The sequence below is a fragment of the Nomascus leucogenys genome, chromosome 3, assembly GCF_006542625.1.
Source record: "Nomascus leucogenys isolate Asia chromosome 3, Asia_NLE_v1, whole genome shotgun sequence".
Lineage (NCBI taxonomy): Eukaryota > Metazoa > Chordata > Mammalia > Primates > Hylobatidae > Nomascus > Nomascus leucogenys.
In genome coordinates, this window is record NC_044383.1 from 71,354,172 (window position 1) to 71,374,926 (window position 20,755).

General features: G+C 41.0%; 1 protein-coding gene across 1 annotated transcript; it reads left to right on the plus strand.

The window, feature by feature from the left end:
• Positions 1-4,802: 4,802 nt before the first annotated feature.
• LOC100580486 (zinc finger protein 257) lies at positions 4,803-20,423 on the plus strand. The gene is made up of 3 exons (XM_030809436.1): positions 4,803-4,944; positions 19,134-19,260; positions 19,902-20,423. The coding sequence occupies exons 1-3, from the start codon at positions 4,915-4,917 to the stop codon at positions 20,003-20,005; spliced, it is 261 nt and encodes an 86-aa protein (XP_030665296.1). The 5' UTR covers positions 4,803-4,914; the 3' UTR covers positions 20,006-20,423.
• Positions 20,424-20,755: the final 332 nt, after the last annotated feature.

Genomic DNA, 20,755 nt, shown 5'->3' on the forward strand with positions numbered 1-20,755 from the left:
TTAAAGCAGGGAACAGCCTAAATATCCATTGCTAGAAAAATAGATGAACAAATTGTATCTCATTCATACAACAGAATACTACCCAGCCATAGAAAAAAATGAACTACTAAATCACACAACCTGGATGTATCTCATAAACCTGCCAGATAAGACAAGCTTGAAATAAAATAATATGTATTGTATGATGTCAAGCAAAATGAACCAATGATTTAAAAAAAAAAAACACCTCTGGTAAAGAGTAAAATTATCTGGAAAAAAGCATGAGGAAATTATCTGATAATTTTTTAAAAATCCATTTTTCTGTGGAGTCACTCATGCTAAATGTGATATAAACTAAAAACGTAAAGAAATAGGTGATCCTAAAGCAGTTCAGGTTTTGTTTTCTTCCATAAACAGCAGATTTTAACACAAGGAGTTCCTTTCTACTGTAATTCTTTTAAAAAATAATAACCTGAAGTCCTTGTTTTTACTTTACAAAACCCACAGTTCTGCTATTTCACAGTGGGATTTGAGACTAAATAAGTACACTTCTGATGGTGACTGATGCTATCAACGTCTGAAGTTTTGGTCTATCTCTCAAAATTGAGAAGATGACCAAAAGGGAGAAATTATTAAATCAGTTATAGCCTAAAGCTGCCTTCTTTTCTGTTTAATTTTTGTCAATAGGTTTTCTGTACATAGCAAACCGAAACCTAACTTGATATGTAAATAGACTGTAACCCACTCTTCTACCAACTACTGTGTTTTTGGCAATAAAAGGACATCAGCTGTTTAAACCATGTTCGAGTAAGGCAAATCTCAAGCTGTAATCAATCTGGCTGTTTCTGTATCTCACTCCCATTTTCTGTATGTTACTTTGCTTTTTCTGTCCATAAATCTTTTTCCACCATGTGGCTTTGTTGCAGTCTCTCTGAGCCTACTCTGGCTCCACAGGCTGCCCAATTTGCAAATCATTCTTTGCCCATTTAAACTCTTTTAAATTTAATTTTTCTGAAGTATTTTCCTTTTAAGAGTTTTCCAATTTTTTCTATGATGAAAAATAAATAATCTTTTGTTGGGCTTTGATTTTCTAAACTTATCCATCAGCTACAAATACAAAGTATTCTATGTCTTTTTAAAATGCTTCTGCAATTTCTTTCTTTCTTTTTCTTTCTTTCTTTTCTTTCTTTTTATTTATTTATTTTTTTTTCTGAGACAAGGTCTTACCCTATCACCCAGGCTGGAGTGCAGTGGTGTCACCAAACATGGCTCACTGCAGCTTGACCTTCCAGGCTGAAGTGATCCTTCTGCTTCTGCATCTGCCACCCGAGTAGCTGGGTTTACCAGCATGCACAACCATGTCTGGCTAATTTTTAAAATTTTATTCATGAAGACAGATTCTTACTATGTAGGCTGAACTTGAACTCTTGAGCTCATGTTATTCTCCCATGTCAGCCTCTCAAAATGCTAGGATTACAGGTGGGAGCCACTGTGCACTTCTGCAAATTCTTGAGAGGATTATTCCCAATGATAAACAATACTACATTGGCACAAATGTAAAAGGAACGTGGGCTGGCTGCAGTGGCTCACGCTAGTAATCCCAGAACCCTGGGAGGCTGAGGCAGGCAGATTACTTGAGGTCAGGAGTTTGAGATCAGCCTGGCCAACATGGTGAAACCCTGTCTTTACTAAAAATATAAAAATTAGTCAGGTGTGGTGGCAAGCACCTGAAATCCCAGCTACTTGAAAGGCTGTGGCAGGAGAATTAATTGAACATGGGAGAAGGATGTTACAGTGAGCCAAAATTACACTACTGCACTCCAGCCTGGGTGATAGAGTGAGGCCCTGTCTCAAAAGAAGTTAAATAGATTAATAAAACTAAAATAAAAGGAATCTGGCCTCTATTGTAGAAGTGTCACTCTCCAGGATTTCAGGGGTCTAGGGCAGCTACTTTAGTAGGGTCATCTATGGAGGTGCATGGGCTTTGGAGTCTGACAGAGTTGATCCTGAGTCTCAGCCCAGCCACTTAGTAGCTGTGTGTCTTTGGACAAGATTCTTGATGTGAAAGAGTTCTATAAACCACATATGCAAAAAAAAAAAGGCAGAATGACACTGATTTCAAAAATGGTAGCAATTTCTAGTTTTTTCTGTATCCATGCCCATTGCCAGGTGCTTTTAAAGCTGTTCCCATCAAGATCCAGGATGTTTTCCAAACCCTAGATTTTGCTGGCCTTGTTCACTCAGGGCAGTAGAAACCTGTGAACATGACAATGTATTAGTTTGAGGCCTAGGCCCAAAAGGTCTTGAATGCTTCTGTTTTTCTTTCAGAATGCTGCCATCTCCATGAATAAAGCCCATGCTAGCCAGCTGGAGGATAAGATATCACCGGAAGGAGAAGCAAGGTGCCCCTGTTGACAGCCCCAGAAGCAGAAGCTCATCCCCAGAAGCACAGCTGCCTATTCAACAAACAGCTGAAGATACATGACTGGAGGAGCTCAGCTGAGACAAAAAAAACGGCCTCACTGAGCCCAGCCTAAATAGCTGACCATCTCAATTATGAGCAAATAAGTTTTGAATGATTTGTTGTGCTGCAATAGCTCATTAATACAGGCAACCAGTGCAGATAGGATGCCAGGATTCATTGACAAGTTGATTACTAGTTCTCTTCTAACAGTGGGCACCCTATAGGTACTGATTTTTCCCCCTGATTTGAAGTTGGATGCCTCATAAGAGAATGCTGGGTAATGCAGAAATATATATGGACATGTATGCATGTAATTGGTGTCTATACTCACACCGTCCCTCATACCACAGGAGAAAACAGATAACCACGGCCTGACCATTAGGGCCAAGGACAAATAGAAAAGTAAGTTTGCCTTTAATCTGTTTTTTTCATATCTAAACATTGGAGGTCAAGACTGCACAGGTTTGAAGACATAGAGATTTCTTCTCCTGTGGCCTTATCATCCTTTGTTCACCTTCTGATCTCTGGAAGAAAGGTGGGCAACGGGTGGCCAGCAGTGGTCTACCTGTGGTTGTTTTTTTCTTGCTGTCCTCTGCTTTTTCTATGGCTACTATCTGTTCCTCCCTCAGAGCTGAAGAGAAATGTTGGTAGGGAAAGGCTCTTTTTTCAGCCTTGGCAGAAAAGTTTTGTTCAGGCCCTTCGCTCCCCTGAGGTCAGAGCTGCACTTCAATGTGGCAGCTACTGGCTATGTGTGGCGACTGAGTGCCTGGAATGTGGTTGGTCTGAACTGTGATGTGCTAGAAAGGTAAAATACAGAGTTAGTTTCAAAGATGAAGTTCCAAAAAATATCTACACTTCATTAATAATTTACATTTTGCTTACATATTAAAATGATAATATTTTGGATATACTGGGTTAATTAAACTGCTACAATAAATACCACATTTTTTGTTTGTTTTTCTTTTTAAAGTTTGGCTACTAGAAAATTTAAAATTCGGCCGGGCTCGGTGGCTCACGCCTGTAATTCCAGCACTTTGGGAGGCTGAGGCGGGCGGATCACCTGAGGTCAGGAGTTTGAGACCAGCCTCAACATGGAGAAACCCCGTCTCTACTAAAAATACAAAATTAGCCGGGCATAGTGGTGCATGCCTGTAATCTCAGCTACTCGGGAGGCTGAGGCAGGAGAATTCCTTGAACCCGGGAGGCGGAGGTTGCAGTGAGCCGAGATCGCGCCATTGCACTCCAGCCTGGGAAACAAGAGCGAAACTCTGTCTCAAAAAAAAAAATAATAAAAATAAAATAAAATAAAATTTAAAATTCATATGTAGCTCACATTTTACTTCAGAGGATTGCCTTCTTTTTTTTTTTTTTTTTGAGACGGAGTCTCGCTCTGTCGCCCAGGCTGGAGTGCAGTGGCGCGATCTCGGCTCACTGCAACCTCCGCCTCCCGGGTTCACGCCATTCTCCTGCCTCAGCCTCTCCGAGTAGCTGGGACTACAGGCGCCCGCCACCACGCCCGGCTAATTTTTTGTATTTTTAGTAGAGACGGGGTTTCACCGTGGTCTTGATCTCCTGACCTCGTGACCCGCCCGCCTCGGCCTCCCAAAGTGCTAGGATTACAAGCGTGAGCCACCGCGCCCGGCCCAGGATTGCCTTCTTTTTAAAATCTCAGGCAATCTGATGAAAAAAACAGAAGTCAGGAAGGTCATAAAATAGAAATTTTTAGATAATTTTTATTATATTCTTTTTATTTGTGAATAACCATATAATATATTATTTATAAAAGAATATGACCTTATACAAAAGGTAAAATGCAAATACCCTCTGGGGTTGGCCTGGCTTACTTAGTTCAGGGAAGAAGCCCTGCCTGAAAAGGCTGCAGCCTAGACTGTCACTCTTTTCTTTTTTTTTTTGGTGGGGCGGGGACAGACTCTCTCTCTGTCACCCAGGCTGGAGTGCAGTGGTGCGATCTCGGCTCACTGCCACCTCTGCCTCCCGAGTTCAAGCGATTCTCGTGCTTCAGCCTCCGGAGTAGCTGGGATTACAGGCGCCCGCCACCAGGCCTGGCTAATTTTTATTTTTAGTAGAGACGGGGTTTTGCCGTGTTGTCCAGGCTGGTCTCCAATTCCTGACCTCTGGTGATCTACCCGCTTGGGCTTCCCTCCCAAAGTGCTGGGATTGCAGGCGTGAGCCACCGTGCGGCCCATCAGTCTTCATTCAGTCCAGCATCTGATCACATCTTCTGTCACTCAGGATCTGAGGAGGCGGGGATTTAAGAATTATCCAATCAGGGACTCTGGGCTGGGATCCGTCCAATCAGGCATGCAGCTGGAGCGGAAAAGGCGGCATCCAAGATGTGGCGGGGCCGTTGTTTCTCCTTGCAGCCGCAGGTCCCGGTCTCGTCTTCACTGCTCTGTGTCCGCAGCCTCTGTGGCCCTGTAACCTGCGGTATTGGAAGATCCACAGCTAACATGCCAGGTGCGCCTGGCAGCCTAGAAATGGTGAGAGTGCCGGGTCCGACATCCCGAAAAGGGGAAGGGGCTGATTGGAACTGGTGGGAAGTGGAGTGGCGGGACTCAGGCCTTCCTGCAGTCAGCTCCGCAATTTGCGCCTGGAGTTCTTCTTGCTCATCTCGGCCTCAGTCTCCTTCAGCCACAAGATGGCGGCTGCGCTGACTGCGGGACCCCGGGCGACCTGTCTCCTCCATGCGCTGTGACTGTGCCCTGGCCTGGAGCCCTCTCTGGGCCGCTCTGCACCCGCATGGCCGCGTCTCTCCCAGATTGTGCAGGGACCACGGGAGGGGCGTCAGGGGAGAATCCTGACTCCGGGTGCGGGTTCATGAATACGGGAAGAGCTTTGGTCCAGTGAGGTTTCCAGTCCCTCTTTTCTTCTATTAAAAATTTATGGCAGTCACCACTAAAGTAATAAATAATTTAATCAAAAAGTGATTCAAAAATTGTAGAGCACCCAGCTATGGTTTGTAGTTTATGGTCTATGGAAGGGATTTGACGGAAAGATTTTTTTAAGGTGCACAATGAAGAAAACCAAATTCAGTAATTGGTTATGTACAGTTACGTAGTTTCTCAGTTTGTACAATCAAGATGGAAATTTTCCGTTTATATAATCAGAGGTTAATTGTAGTTTATAGTTGGTTAAACCTGAGCTTTGTTTCCCCCAATGTATAATTTACAAAAAAAAAAAAAAAAAATGCACTTGAATTAGATTTTTTTTTCTTTCTTTTTTTGAGACGGAGTTTTGCTCTTGTTGCCCAGGCTGGAGTGCAATAGCGCGATCTCCTCTCAGTGCAACCTCCGCCTCCCGGGTTCAAGCGATTCTCCTACCTCAGCTTCCTGAGTAGCTGGGATTACTGGCATGTGCCACCACGCCGGCCTAATTTTGTATTTTTAGTAGAGACGGGGGTTTCTCCATTTTGGTCAGGCTGGTCTTGAACTCCCGACCTCAGGTGATCCATCCTCCTCGGCCTCCTAAAGTGCTGGGTTTACAGGGGTGAGCCGCTGCGCTCGGCCGAATTAGATTTTTCAAAAAGTAGATATCAGGGACTAGAGCCACCTCAGCCTAATTGCCTGCCACTTAATTATTCTTAATTATTTTCACACTCCTCAGAGGACTGATTTTTTTCCCTTGCATTTTTTACAGGTATCCCAAGCAGAGTATTATGTCTACTCCCAAACCCCCATTCCTGCAGCCTATCTCTGGCTTGCAGTAAAATATAAAATTTCGGCTGGGCGCGGTGGCTCACGTCTGTAATCCCAGCACTTTGGGAGGCCGAGGCGGGCGGATCACGAGGTCAGGAGATCGAGACCACGGTGAAACCCCGTCTCTACTAAAAATACAAAAAATTAGCCGGGCGTGGTGGCGGGCGCCTGTAGTCCCAGCTACTCGGAGAGGCTGAGGCAGGAGAATGGCGTGAACCCGGGAGGCGGAGGTTGCAGTGAGCCGAGATCGCGCCACTGCACTCCAGCCTGGGCGACAGAGCGAGACTCCGTCTCAAAAAATAAAATAAAATAAAATAAAATTTCCAGTTCATTGCTACGTTCCCAAATGTCAATTTTTCCTCTCTGATTCACATTACTATTTGTCCTTTTTTTTTTTTTTTTTTTTTTTTGAGATGGAGTCTCGCTCTGTTGCCCAATCTGGAGTGCAGTGTCCTAATCTTGGCTCACCGCAACCTCCGCCTCCCGGGTTCAAGCAGTTCTCCTGCCTCAGCCTCCCGAGTAGCTGGGACTACAGGCGTGTGCCACCATGCCTGGCTAATTTTTGTATTTTTAGTAGAGACAGAGTTTCACTATGCTGGCCAGGCTGGTCTCGAACTCCTGACCTTGTGATCTGCCCGCCTCAGCCTCCCAAAGTGCTGGGATTACAGGCGTGAGTCACCTGCTCGGCCTACTATTTGTCCTTTAGTGTACATTTTTGATACCGTATTTTAATTATTTTTTAACAAAGCATTGGATGGCACTTTTCCTGATATTTGTTTTCTGTTTGTAAATATTTCCCATGAGAAGAAAGCAAAAAATTATCCCCTGACACTGCGTTGTAAAAAATCTTTGTACTGTTTTTTTTTTTTTCCTCCTAGGCCCCACAGATTTTATCAGAATGTTTTGGGGTAAATGTTTTCCTTTGGAAACTTTATGGAATGATGTGTTTTCAGCCATTCTTGTTTTTTTTTCCTGGTCCTGGGTTCCAGTACTGTCTGGGAATTAACCAAAATACCCCCCATGGCTATGTCTGCTACAGTGTCTAGTGAATATCAGCTCCTGGTCATTTTCTCCCATGGGACAATCTGAGGTATGGAGTGTAGCCTTTCAGGGAAGCAGGCGGATGCCTTGGAATTGAGACGAATCTCCTGGCATACTCTTCCTTTGAAAAGCTAACCCTTGAGACATTAAGATTGTCTTCACCCAACCCAGCTTCCATTTCTTGAAGACCCAACCCAGCTTCCATTTCTTGCTGGTCAGCCAATCAGTTGCTGGTATTGCGGGAAAAACATTGAAATAATTTTTGCCCCCTGCATTCTCTAAGGGGCAAAACAATAGGGAAAGAAATATAATGAAAAAATAGTGAAAGAAAAATAGTGAGAATCTGTGAAATCAAAAATAATATCCCAAAAGAAAAAAAAAACAGTGATCCAGTGAGATGGTGTAAGAACTTGCAAAGTAAAATACACCTGGGGCACTCACTGGGGCTTAATTCAGGGTCTCCTGAGAAGGGGTTATTGGGCACTTAAGTGAGCAGAATGGAGTGGGAGAATCTCTCAAGTGATTGGATGGCCTGATTGAAACATGAGTCAGACACATCTGTACCTTGAAAAGATTCGGTCGCTTATTTTGACCTCAGTGTTTTTTGTTTTTTTTTTTTTGAGACAGAGTCTCGCTGTCGCCCAGGCTGGAGTGCAGTGGCGTGATCTCGGCTCACTGCAGGCTCCGCCTCCCGGGGTTCATGCCATTCTCCTGCCTCAGCCTCCCAAGTAGCTGGGACTACAGGCGCCCGCCACCTTGCCTGGCTAATTTTTTTTTTTTTGTATTTTTAGTGGAGATGGGGTTTCACCGTGTTAGCTAGGGTGGTCTCGATCTCCTGACCTCGTGATCCACCCGCCTCGGCCTCCCATAGTGCTGGGATTACAGGACCTCAGTTTTTTAACTGTGAATTGCATTTTGTTAGTAGGGATTGAAAGAAAGATAAGAAAATATTTACCAAGGGCAAAAAAGAGATGGATTTCAGAATAAAATTAATATTTAATTATATATTCCATTTGTTAAACTTTTTTTTTTTTTTTTTTTGGAGACCAAGTCTTGCTCTGTTGCCCAGACTGGAGTGCAGTGGTGCAATCTCTGCTCACTGCAACCTCCATCTCCCAGGTTCAAGTGATTCTTCTGCCTCAGCCTCCTGACTAGCTGGGACTACAGGCACCTGCCACCACGGCCGGCTAATTTTTTGTATTTTTAGTAGAGATGGAGTTTCACCGTGTTCGCCAGGATGGTCTCGATCTCCTGACCTCGTGATCCACCCGTCTCAGCCTCCCAAAGTGCTAGGATTACAGGCGTGAGCCACCGCGCCTGGCAAAAATTTTTATTTACCCTTTTCTCAGAATGAGTTTAAGAATTTTCTCTGGTTTGTTTTTTATGGCTGGGTGATTTTAAACAATTTCAAGGCTTAACTTTTAGAATGCTACCAAGGAAAAAAATAGGAAAAATCTCTCTTCCATTTTGGCTTCAGAAAATGCACACATTTCCACAAGAAAATGTGGTAGATAATTGGTGAGTTATGTAGATTCATGAAAACATCAGTTCCTCTTTTTGCAGGGTAAATTTGTAACCGTGAATTTCTCCATTCTATATCCTGTTGTATTGCTGTCTGAGAGTTTCATGCTAAATTTTATGAGCTGAAACTTTGTACCCTCTAGAAATGTTCCCATATGACTAATTGTTTACTACATGATTTTTAATGGAAATAGTAAAATAATACATTTATTGTCTGAAAGGAATAGATACTTTTGCTTATCTTATTGAGATATAAAACGTAAGCACCTTAAAATTTCCTTCCCTTACATGTACACTGTGTTAGAGTAATTCTGCTGAATTTTTCAAACACTTACTTTCAAAAACCACATGAATAACTCTGACATGAAAATTAAAGCCTGAGCCCAGTGACTCTAAGCTAAGGCTAATACTGAGCCTGCAAAAGGAGGTTATTAAAGGACGACTTAGTTTTTTCTGGGGAGTCTTCTCTGCAGATATTCCAGCCTGCGCACCCCAGCCATGGAAGAAGCCTTTATCCTGAGAGAAGCTACATAGCTCTGGAAAGTTGGGGACCCACAGCCAGATGCAGTTAAGGTTAAGACAAAAAGGGATTGGGAGGGTCTTACTGAAGATGAAATTGTTATTGTTTTGTGGTAGTTTCTAGACTTTGTAAAGTAAAACAAAGTTAGATTTATGTTGGAAAAAGAATTGAATTCCAAAAGAGTATTCCAAGAGGAGGAAGTACCAACTCTAAGATCTTCAAGGATTGCAAAGTTTAGGCAGACAAGGGCCTTGTTTCATATGGAAGAGCAAACAATATTAGAGAGTAGGTCGGAGGGGATGGCGAATGGAGGGTGAAAGAATGAGATTTTAGATCAGAGAATGTTTTACCCTGAAGTCATCATGTTCTTAGGAACTACATAAAATAGGGTTGTATGTTGACTCAGACTGAGGGTAGCTCAAAGTTCAGAAGCCTGTTGAAAGGAAATAAACTTAAGTAATGTTTGATTAAGAAGTATTCTAGGTTGACCACTGAAAACAAATTCAGTTGGTTTATTTATTTTTTTAATGAGAAAAAGGAGACAGTGTGCAGAGTCTGTGTCTGGCTATGTGACAGGTAAGAAAAGAGCACCATCTAAGTCACAACGGGAAGGGTATTTCTTTCTGACTTTTCCTGGATTGTATCTTTTCTAATAAACTGATAAATGTAACTATGATGTTTTCCTGAGTTCTGTGAGTAGCTGTATGATATTATTGAACTTGAGAAAGGTTATGAGGGTCCTCAGAAACAGATGGATCTATGGGGTTTGTGACTGGCTTCTTCAGTGAGAACAATGTTGTGAGACTGAGCCCTGAATCAGGATCTGTGCTGACTCTGGGTGGTGTCAGAATTCAAATGTTAGGCAATGAGTTGGTGTTGGAGAATTGCTTGGTGTTTACCAAGCTCTACAAATTTGGTTCCAGATAAAAGATATCAGAGAGGCCTGGTCTGGAATGGATCTCTGGGTGTCTGAGAATGGGAGGCTCTGCTTTTCTCTACACAGGCCGTCACACTGCCCATTACCCTGTGATTTCAGGTCTCCTCCCGGGGTGAAAGAGGATAAAAACTTAGAGGAAAAAAGTTCTGATAACAGACCCCCTTTTTCCACTGCTGCCACCACAGGATTCCTACCTTCTTACTAACATATCCACTAGACATTGACTTATCCACACCCCTCTTAGGACTAGGTACCACCCTCAGGAATTTCACCATGGCATTTTTGATCCTAGTGTCTCTTGCCAAAAACTCACAAAAGTGTCTACAAGTCTCCTGGCATATCCCAACCCCCAGACACTGAATCTGCAGCAGCAACCTGTTTTCTCCACCAACCTGGGGTTCTGGACAACCTGTTCATAATCTCATCTGCCTGCATGGACCCAGAAATTAATCAGAGTAGAGTCACACCTGGGCCACTATCTGTAGCACAAACCAGTCCTTCCACCTGCATTGCACTCTCCCCAACCCATAGAGTTCTTTTGTTTTTGTTTTGTTTTTGTTTTTGTTTGTTTGTTTTTGAGACAGAGTTTCACTCTTGTTGCCCAGGCTAGAGTGCAGTGGCATGATCTCGGCTCACTGCAACCTCAGCCTTCTGGTTTCAAGTGATTCTCCTGCCTCAGCCTCCTGAGAAGCTGGGACTACAGGCGCCTGCCACCACGCCCGGCTAATTTTTGTATTTTTAGTAGAGATGGAGTTTCACCGTGTTGGCCAGGATGGTCTCAAACTCCTGACCTCGTGATCCACCCGCCTCGGCCTCTCAAAGTGCTGGAATTACAGGCGTGAGCCACTGTGCCCGGCCAGCGAGTTCTTTTGTTTTAACTTTTATTTTTGATTCAGGAGTACATGTGCAAGTTTCTTACATAGGTGAAATTGTGTCGGGGATTTGGTGTGCAGATTATTTTGTCATTGAGGTATTAAGCACAGCACCACACAGGTACTATTTTTCTGATCCTCTTTGTCCTCCATCCTACACCCTTAACTAGAACTCAGTGTCTGTTGTTCCCCTCTTTTGTGTCCATGTGTTCTTATTATTTAGCTCTTACTAATAAATGAGAACATGCATTTGGTTTTCTCTTTCTCCATTAGTTTTCTAAGGATAATGGTCTCCAGCTCCATCCATGTTGCTGCAAATGACATAATCTTGTTTGCTTTTTATGGCAACACAATATTCCATGATGTTTATGTACCATATTTTGTTTTCATTAAATCTTTTATTTTATTTTATTTATTTTTGGAGACTGGGTCTCACTCTGTCACCCAGGCTGGAGTATAGTGGCATGATCTCGGCTTACTGCAGCCTCAACCTCCCGGGCTCAAGCAATTCTTCTACCTCAGCCCCCAAGTAGCTGGGACTACAGGTGTGTACCACCAAGCCCAGCTAATTTTTCTTCTTGTATTTTTTGTTGAGATGGCGTTTTTTCATGTTGTTTAGGCCTGTCTTGAACTCCTGAGCTCAGGCAGTTCACCTGCCTCAGCCTCCCAGAGTGCTGGAACTACAGACATGAGCAACCACACCTTATCATACCATATTTTCTTTATTTAGTTTACCATTGATAGGCATTTAGGTTGATTCCATGTCTTTGCTATTGTGAATAGTGCTGCAGTGAACATGTATGTGCATGTGTCTTTATGACAGAATAATTTCTATTTTATTGGGTATATACCCAATTATGAGGTTGTTGGGTCAAATGGTAATTCTGTTTTTAGTTCTGTGAGGAATTGCCACACTGCTTTTCACAATGGTTGAACTAATTTACATTCCTGCCAGCAGCACATAGCCTTTTCTCTGAAACCTTGCCAGCATGTTATTTTTTGACTTTGTAATAATAGCCATTTTGACTGGTGTGAGATGGAATCTTGTTGTGGTTTTTTCTTTGCATTTCTCTAGTAATGAGTATTTTTTTCATACGCTTGTTAGCCACATATATATCTTATTTTGAAAAATATTTGTTCATGTTTTTTGTCTACCTTTTTTTTTTTATAATTGAGACGAAGTCTCACTCTGTCACCCAGGCTAAAGTGCAGTGGCATAATCTCAGCAAACGGCAACCTTCATCTCTTGGGTTCAAGCGATTCTCCTGCCTCAGCCTCCTGAGTGGATGGAATTACAGGCACTCGCTACCATGCCCTGCTAATTTTTGTATTTTTAGTAGAGACAAGGTTTAACCTTGTTGACCAGGCTGGTCTCAAACTCCTGACCTCAAGTGCTCTTTCCTCCTTGGCCTCCCAAGGTGCTGGGATTACAGGCATGAGCCACCACTCCTAGCCTTTTGTCTACCTTTTTTTTTTTTGAGACGGAGTTTTGCTCTTGTCTCCCAGGCTGGAGTGCAATGGTATGATCTTGGCTCACTGCAACCTCTGCCTCCTGGGTTCAAGAGATTCTCCTTCCTCAGCCTCCCGAGTAGCTGGAATTACAGGTGTCCACCACCACACCTGGCTAATTTTTTGTATTTTTAGTAAAGACAGGGTTTCATCATGTTGGCCAGGCTGATCTCAAGCTCCTGACCTCAGGTGATCCACCTGCCTCGGCCTCTGAGAGTGCTGGGATTACAGGCATAAGCCACCGAGCCTGGCCACCTTTTGTCTACTTTTTAAGGAGGTCGTTTGTTTGTTTCTTGTAAACTTAAGTTTTTTATGGATTCTGGATATTAGACCTTTGTCAAAAGCATAGTTTGGAAATATTTTATTTTATTCTATAGGTTTTGTGTTTACTCTGTTGATGGTTTCCATTGCTGTGAGGAAGATATTTAGTTTAATTAGGTCCCATTTGTCAATTGTTGCTGTTGCAATTTCTTTTGGTATTTTCATCATAAAATCTTTGTTAGTTCCCATGTCTAGAACTGTATTTTCTAGGTTATCTTTAAGGGTTTTTTATAATTTTAAGTTTTACATTTAAGGCATTAATTCATCTTGAGTTGATTTTTGTATATGATGTAAGGAAGGGGTCCAGTTTCAATTTTCTACACAGTGCTAGGTGGTTATCCCAGCACCATTTATTAAATAGGGGATTCTTCCCACATTCCTCTTGTTAGTTTTGTCAAAGATCAGATGGTTATAGGCGTGTGGCATTATTTCTGGTCTCTCTATTCTGTTGCATTGGTCTGTGAGTCTATTTCTTGTACCAGTATTATGTGGCTTTGGTTACTGTAGCCCTGTTGTATAGTTTGAAGTCAGGTAATGTAATGCCTCCAGCTTTGTTCTTTTTGCTTAGGATTGCCTTGGCTACTCGGGCTCTTTTTTCCTTCCATATGAATTTTAACATAGTTTTTTGTAGTTCTGTTAAGAATGTTTTTGGTAGTTTGATAAGAATAGCATTAAATCTCTTCTTTTTTGGGGCAGTATGGCCATTTGAATCATTTTGATCTTTTCTACCTATGAGCATAGAATAGTTTTCCATTTATTTGTGTTATCTCAGACTTTTTTTTTCTTTTTCTTTTTCTTTTTTTTTTTGAGTCCGAGTCTCTGTCACCCAGGCTGGAGTGCAATGGCACAATCCTAGCTCACCACTACCTCTGCCTCCTGGGTTCAAGCTATTCTCCTGCCTCAGCCTCCTGAATAGCTGGGATTACAGGTGCCTACCACCAAGCCCAGGTTATTTTTGTATTTTTAGTAGAGATGGAATTTTACCATGTTGGCCAGGCTGATTTCGATCTCCTGACCTCAAATGATCCACCCGGCTCGGCTTCCCAAAGTGCTGAGATTACAGGCATGAGCTACTGTGCCCGGCCATCTCTGACTCTTTAAACAGTGTTTTGTGATTCTTGACATAGAGATCTTTCATTTCTCTGGTTAGGTGTACTCCTAGATGTGTGTGTGTGTGTGTGTGTGTGTGTGTGTGTGTGTGTGTCAATTGTGAAAGGGATTGTGTTTTTGATTTGGCTTTTGGCTTGAATGTTGTTAATATACAGAGATTCTGCCAAGTTTTATACATTTATTTTGTATTCTGAAATTTTGCTGAAGTGATTTGTCCGTTTAAAGAGCTTTTCTGCAGAGACTGTAGGGTTTTCTAGATGCAGAATTATGTCATCTGCAAACAGGGATAGTTTGACTTCCTTTCTTCCTGTTTGAATGCCTTTTATTTTATCTCTTGTCTGATTGCTCTGGCCAGGACTTCCAATTCTCTTAAATAGGAGTGGTGAGAGAAGGTATGCCAGTTTTCTTTTTTTTTTTTTTTTTTGAGACTCTGTCGCTCTGTCGCTCTGTCGCCCAGGCTGAAGTGCAGTGGCGCAATCTTCTCGGCTCACTGCAAGCTCCGCCTCCCGGGTTCACGCCATTCTCCTGCCTCAGCCTCCCGAGTAGCTGGGACTACAGGCGACTGCAGGCGCTCGCCACTACGCCCGGCTAATTTTTTGTATTTTTAGTTGAGACGGTTTCACCGTGTTAGCCAGGATGGTGTGGATCTCCTGACCTCATGATCCTCCCGTCTCAGCCTCCCAAAGTGCTGGGATTACAGGCGTGAGCCACCGCGCCCAGCCGATATGCCAGTTTTCAAAGAGAAACGCTTTCAACTTGTATCCATTCAGTATGTTTGCTTTGGGTTTGTCATAGATAACTCATTATTTTGAAGTATGTACTTTGCCTAGTTTGTTGAGGATTTTAAACATGAAGGGTGATAAATTTTATTGAAGTCTTTTTCTGCATCTATTGAGATACTTTTTTTGGTTTTTATCTTTAATTCTCTTTAAGTGATGAATAACATTTATTAATTGTTGCATGTTGAACCAACCTTGCATCTCAGGGATAAAGCCTACTTGATCATAGCGGAGTAGCTTCTTGATGTGCTGCTGGATTTGGTTTGCCAGCATTTTGTTGAGGATTTTTTCATCAATGTTTATCAGGAATATTGGCCTGAAGTTTTCTATTTTTTGTTTTATCTCTGCCAGGTTTTGGCATCAGAATGTTGCTGTTTCTGTATAACGAGCTGAGGAGGAGTCCCTTCTTCTCAATTTTGGAATAGTTTTAGTAGAATGGTTCAGGCTCTTCATTTTACATCTGGTAGAATTCAGCTGTGAATTTGTCTAATCCTGGGCTTTATTTTGGTTGGTAGGCTATTACTTATTCAATTTTGGAATTTGTTATTGGTCTATTCAGGAATTTAGTTTCTTTTTTGTTCAGTCTTTGGAGAATGTATTTGTCTAGAAATTTATGTATTTCTATTAGGTTTTTTAGTTTGTGTGCAGACAGGTGTTCATAGTAGACTTCAATAGTTATTTGTATTTTTGTGGGGTCAGTGATAATTTCTCTTTTGTCATTAACTGTTTATTTGAATCTCTTTATTCTTCATTAATCTAGCTATTTATTTATTTATTTCAAAGATTTATCTCTTGGATTTCTTGCTCTTTTGTATAGTTTTTCATATCTAAATCTTCAGTTCTGATCTTATTTCTTTATTTTTTTGTCTGCTGATAGCTTAGGAGTTGCTTTGCTCTTGCTTCTCTTGTTCTTTTATTTATGATGTTAGGTTGTTAAATTGAGATGTTTTTGATATGACCATTTAATGCTATTAATTTCCCTGTTTACTCTGTTGATGGTTTCCATTGCTGTGAAGAAGATATTTAGTTTAATTAGGTCTCATTTGTCAATTGTTGCTGTTGCACTACCTTAACACTACCTTAGCTGTGTTGCAGAGATTCTGGTATGTTGTATCTTTGTTTCAAAAACTTTTAAATTTCTACCTTAATTTTATTATTTACCCAAAAGTCATTCAAGTGCAGGTTGTTTAATTTCTGTGTGATTGTATGGTTTCAAGTGGTTTTCTATGTTTTCAATTGTAATTTTATCAAGCTGTGGTCTTTGTGATAGGTATGGTTTGAGGATTTTTGAATTTGCTGAGGATTGTTTTATTTCTGATTGTATGGTCAATTTGAGAGTATATGCCATGTGGTGATGAGAAGAGTGTATATTATGATGTTTTTAGATGGAGAGTTCTGTAGATGTCTACTAGGACTCTTTGGTCAAGTGCTGAATCTAGGTTTAAATATTTTCTTTTATTTTCTGCCTCAATAATCTGTCTAATAGTGTCTGTGAGGTCTTTTAGCCTCCTACTATTGTTGTGTCAGAATCTAAATCTCTTCTTAGGTCTATAAGAACTTTATTTATGTGTACCAATACATTTTTTATAAAACCTTTTTCTCTTCTGTGTTTTTTTTCCCATAAGCATATTTTCAAGTGCACACAGTGTGCCCAAGGATACTCCGTAGATTTTCAATGTCTGCTGAAATTCAGATGTCCAAGAATTTAAGAATATATCAAAAGACCTGGCTTTTGTAGGAGAAAATACAAATTAGAAATAAGAGGATTTATTCTCCTACCTGAAAATAAGAAAATATATTTTGCTTATCTTTTTTAAAGCATTTAGATTATATGTAGATATTTTTCTCTGCTTTTTTGAAATATATATAAATCATATTAAAACAAAATGAACCTCTTATCATTCTTTGTGACTCAGGATTATTTTTATTTAGATTCATTGCTTTGTTTTTGCTTTGGTATAGGTTTATATATATATATAGTCTTTAAAGGAGACAAAGATTTGTTTAGATTAAAGTTCATGTTAACAACATATAAGGCTGGGCGCGGTGGCTCACGCCTATAATCCCAGCACTTTGGGAGGCCGAGGCGGGCGGATCACCTGAGGTCAGGAGTTTGAGACCAGCCTGACCAACATGGAGAAACTCCATCTCTACTAAAAATACAAAAAATTAGCTCGGCGTGGTGATGCATGCCTGTAATCTCAGCTACTCGGGAGGCTGAGGCCAGAGAATTGCTTGAACCCAGGAGGTGGAGGTTGCAGTGAGCCAAGATCGCCCCATTGCACTCTGGCCTGGGTAACAACAGCAAAACTCCATCTCAAAAAAAAAAAAAAAAAAAAAAACACACAAAACGTTGAGCACAAAGATAGGATGAAATTTAGCAATACAGAATGATAAAAGCTAAAAGATACTGAGTACGTTTCTTTGACAGAAAACTGATTATACAAGGTATTAGCATAGTTATGTGTAGTGTTTGTAGACAACCTGCATTCATATAAATTAAATAGCATTTTCTTCAGTAGTATGAATATAAGGCCAAAATATTTACTTTGACTGAATACTCATTAAATAGTCATTTTAATATTGCTGTTCATACTTTTGAAACATATAAAGTGTATATATATATAAAAATATATAAAGTGTTTTAACTGAATTATGGCTACAGACAATTTTAAAAATTCTTACATGCCTTATATCTAATACATTAAAGTTTATACTTAGATATTTATTTCTAATATCCAAATAAAATTTACTACCAAATTGTTAAAGTAGATACTAGTCTGACATGTTTATTAACTTATCTAATAGGGATAACTGTAGGTAAGCATAATTACAGTGTCTTTTTTTTTGAGACAGAGTTTTGCTCTTGTCACCCCGGCTGGAGTGCAATGGCGCGGTCTCGGCTCACTACATCCTCCACCTCCTGGGCTCAGGTGATTCTCCTGCCTCAGCCTCCCTAGTAGCTGGGATTACAGGCACCCACCACCATGCCTGGCTAATTTTTGTATTGTTAGTAGAGACGGGGTTTCACCATGTTGGGCAGGCTGGTCTCAAACTCCTGACCCCAGGAGATTTGCCCACCTCGGCCTTCCAAAGTGCTGGGATTACAGGCATGAGCCACCATGCCCAGCCTATTTATAGCGCCTTTCATGTCACTAAATTGGAATGCTGCTATTACAGGAGAAATAAACACAGATGATGTGGCCACCCCAAAACCATAATAGCTCTTTAGTTAGCTATGTGGCAAGCTTAAATACATTCCACTATATGTACAAAGTCAGATTATAAATCTTCATCAAAAAGTGCTCATGGAAATTGTGAGATGTATTTCAATATATAACCCCCATTCAATAGCCAGGCGATGAGAGAGCAGCAGAGATGGAAGAGAAATCTTACAAAATTCTGCTGAGAATATATCCCTTTTCTTCATAATGCTCATGTTTCTCATGCTGAGAGTAGCTGCGCACTTTGGTTGTTTAGAGAGAAATTACCTTTTAAGAGAATATTTTCTGGCTGACTTGATCAATCTTATATCTAAATTGAGTTTTTGTTTGTTTGTTTGTTTGTTTTTGAGATAGAATCTCACTCTGTCGCCCAGGCTGGAGTGCAGTGGTGCGATCTCGACTCACTACAACTTCCACTTCCCAGGTTCAAGTGATTCTCCTGCCTCAGCCTCCCAAGTAGCTGGGACTACAGGCTTGTGCCACCAAGCCTGGCTAATTTTTTGTATTTTTAGTAGAGATGGTGTTTCACCGTGTTAGCCAGGATTGCCTCGATCTCCTGACCTTGTGATCCGCCTGCCTTGGCCTCTTAAAGTGCTGGGATTACAGGCCTGAGCCACTGTGCCCAGCCTAAACTGAGTTTTTTTTTTTTTTTTTTTTTGAGATGGAGTCTTGCTCTTTCGCCCAGGCTGGAGTGCAGTGGTGCAGTCTCGGCTCACTGCAAGCTCCGCCTCCCGGGTTCATGCCATTCTCCTGCCTCAGCCTCTCCGAGTAGCTGGGACTACAGGTGCCCGCCATCACACCCGGCTAATTTTTTTATTTTTAGTAGAGACAGGGTTTCACCGTGGTCTCGATCTCCTGACCTCGTGATCCGCCCACCTCGGCATCCCAAAGTGCTGGGATTACAGGCGTGAGCCACCGTGCCCGGCCAGTGTTGTGGATCTTAATGCCATTCTTTTTTCTCAGAATTTGAGACTACATTAGATAATATTTCTGTGTTGAAAATTATTTTATTGGATATGTTCGGTTGTCCCTATAAGTTAGAACCTGTTCTCTTTATTCTCATTTCACCTTGAGTCAAATTAAAAATTCTGCCCATGGCCACTTGGGAAATATATGTGTGTCTTTTGTTGTGTTTTTCAGGGACCATTGACATTTCGGGATGTGACCATAGAATTCTCTCTGGAGGAGTGGCAATGCCTGGACACGGCTCAGCAGAATTTATATAGGGATGTTATGTTAGAGAACTACAGAAACCTCGTCTTCCTGGGTGAGGATAATTTTAATTAAGCAATTCCTATTATATTCTATAGATTTCATTTTTCTTTTCTATAGAATGTGTTTTGGTGATTTATGCTTACCATAAATGAGTTTCACATCCCTGTTTTCTGAAAACAGCCACCCAAGTAGCTGGGAATATAGGCATGCGCCACAACACCTGGCTAATTTTTTTGTATTTATGGTAGAGACGGGGTTTCACCATGTTGGCCAGGATGGTCTTGATCTGTTGACCTTGTGATCCACCTGCCTTGGCCTCCCAAAGTGCTGGGATTACAGGCGTGAGCCACCGCACCCGGCCATAAGGAATTTTTTAAAGATGTTTTATTTTTACCTGAACTTTTCACATTTCTGAGCAGATCTGTATTTTTCACTCTAGATTAGTGAAAATTGCAGAAATTGAGTGTCATAAAATATAGTTGCCACACCTTAAAATCTCATCGCCACCAACAATTTTTGATTCAGTAGTACCAGGTAGTAAAATTGAAAATATTTTCTAAATAGTTAGAAATGTACGTTATAAATTAGTATTGGGGGATCGATTTACTAGAATATTCTATTACATTCTCTTTAATGAGCATATTATTTGGAGAATATGAACAATATTTATGTTATTTATTTTTAATAAAACAGGTATTGCTGTCTTTAAGCCAGACTTGATAACTTGTCTGAAGCAAGGGAAAGAGCCTTGGAATATGAAGAGACATGAGATGGTAACTAAACCCCCAGGTAAGTGAGAGTGAATATAACAAACAACATAGATGAGAGGTCCAGAGGTCAAGGAGAAAGCCAGTTCTCAAAATGTGACCTGGGAAGCTGTGCTCCAAAGGAAGTAGTTTCTGGGAAGACTGAGATTTTTTAAATTTTGCTGTCACGTAGAGGCATCTTCTGTCTTATGCTTTAAAATTCTCTAAGGATTCTATTTTCATTTTGGTGGTCTCCCTTCAAGTTCACAATGAGAGCCAAAGTCGTGTTCATGGCATATAAGGGACTGCACAATCTGACTGCTTTTCCATTGTTACTGGGGACACAAAAATATCTATAGTTTTGAGAAACTACATTAAAAGAACCTGGCTCTTTTACCTCACACTTGCTCTTTTACCGTGTGATATGTCCAGTTCCTTTTCGCCTTCCACTGTGATCATAAGCTTCCTGAGACCCTCACCAGAAAAAGATACAGGCACACACTTCTTGTACAGTCTGCTGAACTCTGAGCCAAATAAACCTTTTTTCTTTATAAATTATCTACTCTCAGATATTTCTTTCTCTGCAAAATATTATAGTCTGTAATGTTGTCTACATTTTTTCTTAATCTTTTACATGAATTTTCTATTTATTATTATTATTATTGAAAATGGGGTCTCAGTGTCTGCAACTATTATGTTGCTATATATTTCTTGCTTCACCTTTGTCAATATTTATATATTTTGGAGCCCTGTTTTTATACCTACCTGTACATATAAATATAATAGTTATAGATTCCTGGT

Bases quoted from the DNA above. Each gene is read 5' to 3' on its own strand.
- LOC100580486 (XM_030809436.1), top strand. From the start codon at position 4,915: ATGCCAGGTGCGCCTGGCAGCCTAGAAATG. The intron at 4,945-19,133 runs GTGAGAGTGCCG...TGTGTTTTTCAG, and splicing joins CGCCTGGCAGCCTAGAAATG to GGACCATTGACATTTCGGGA. The intron at 19,261-19,901 runs GTGAGGATAATT...TTAATAAAACAG, and splicing joins CAGAAACCTCGTCTTCCTGG to GTATTGCTGTCTTTAAGCCA.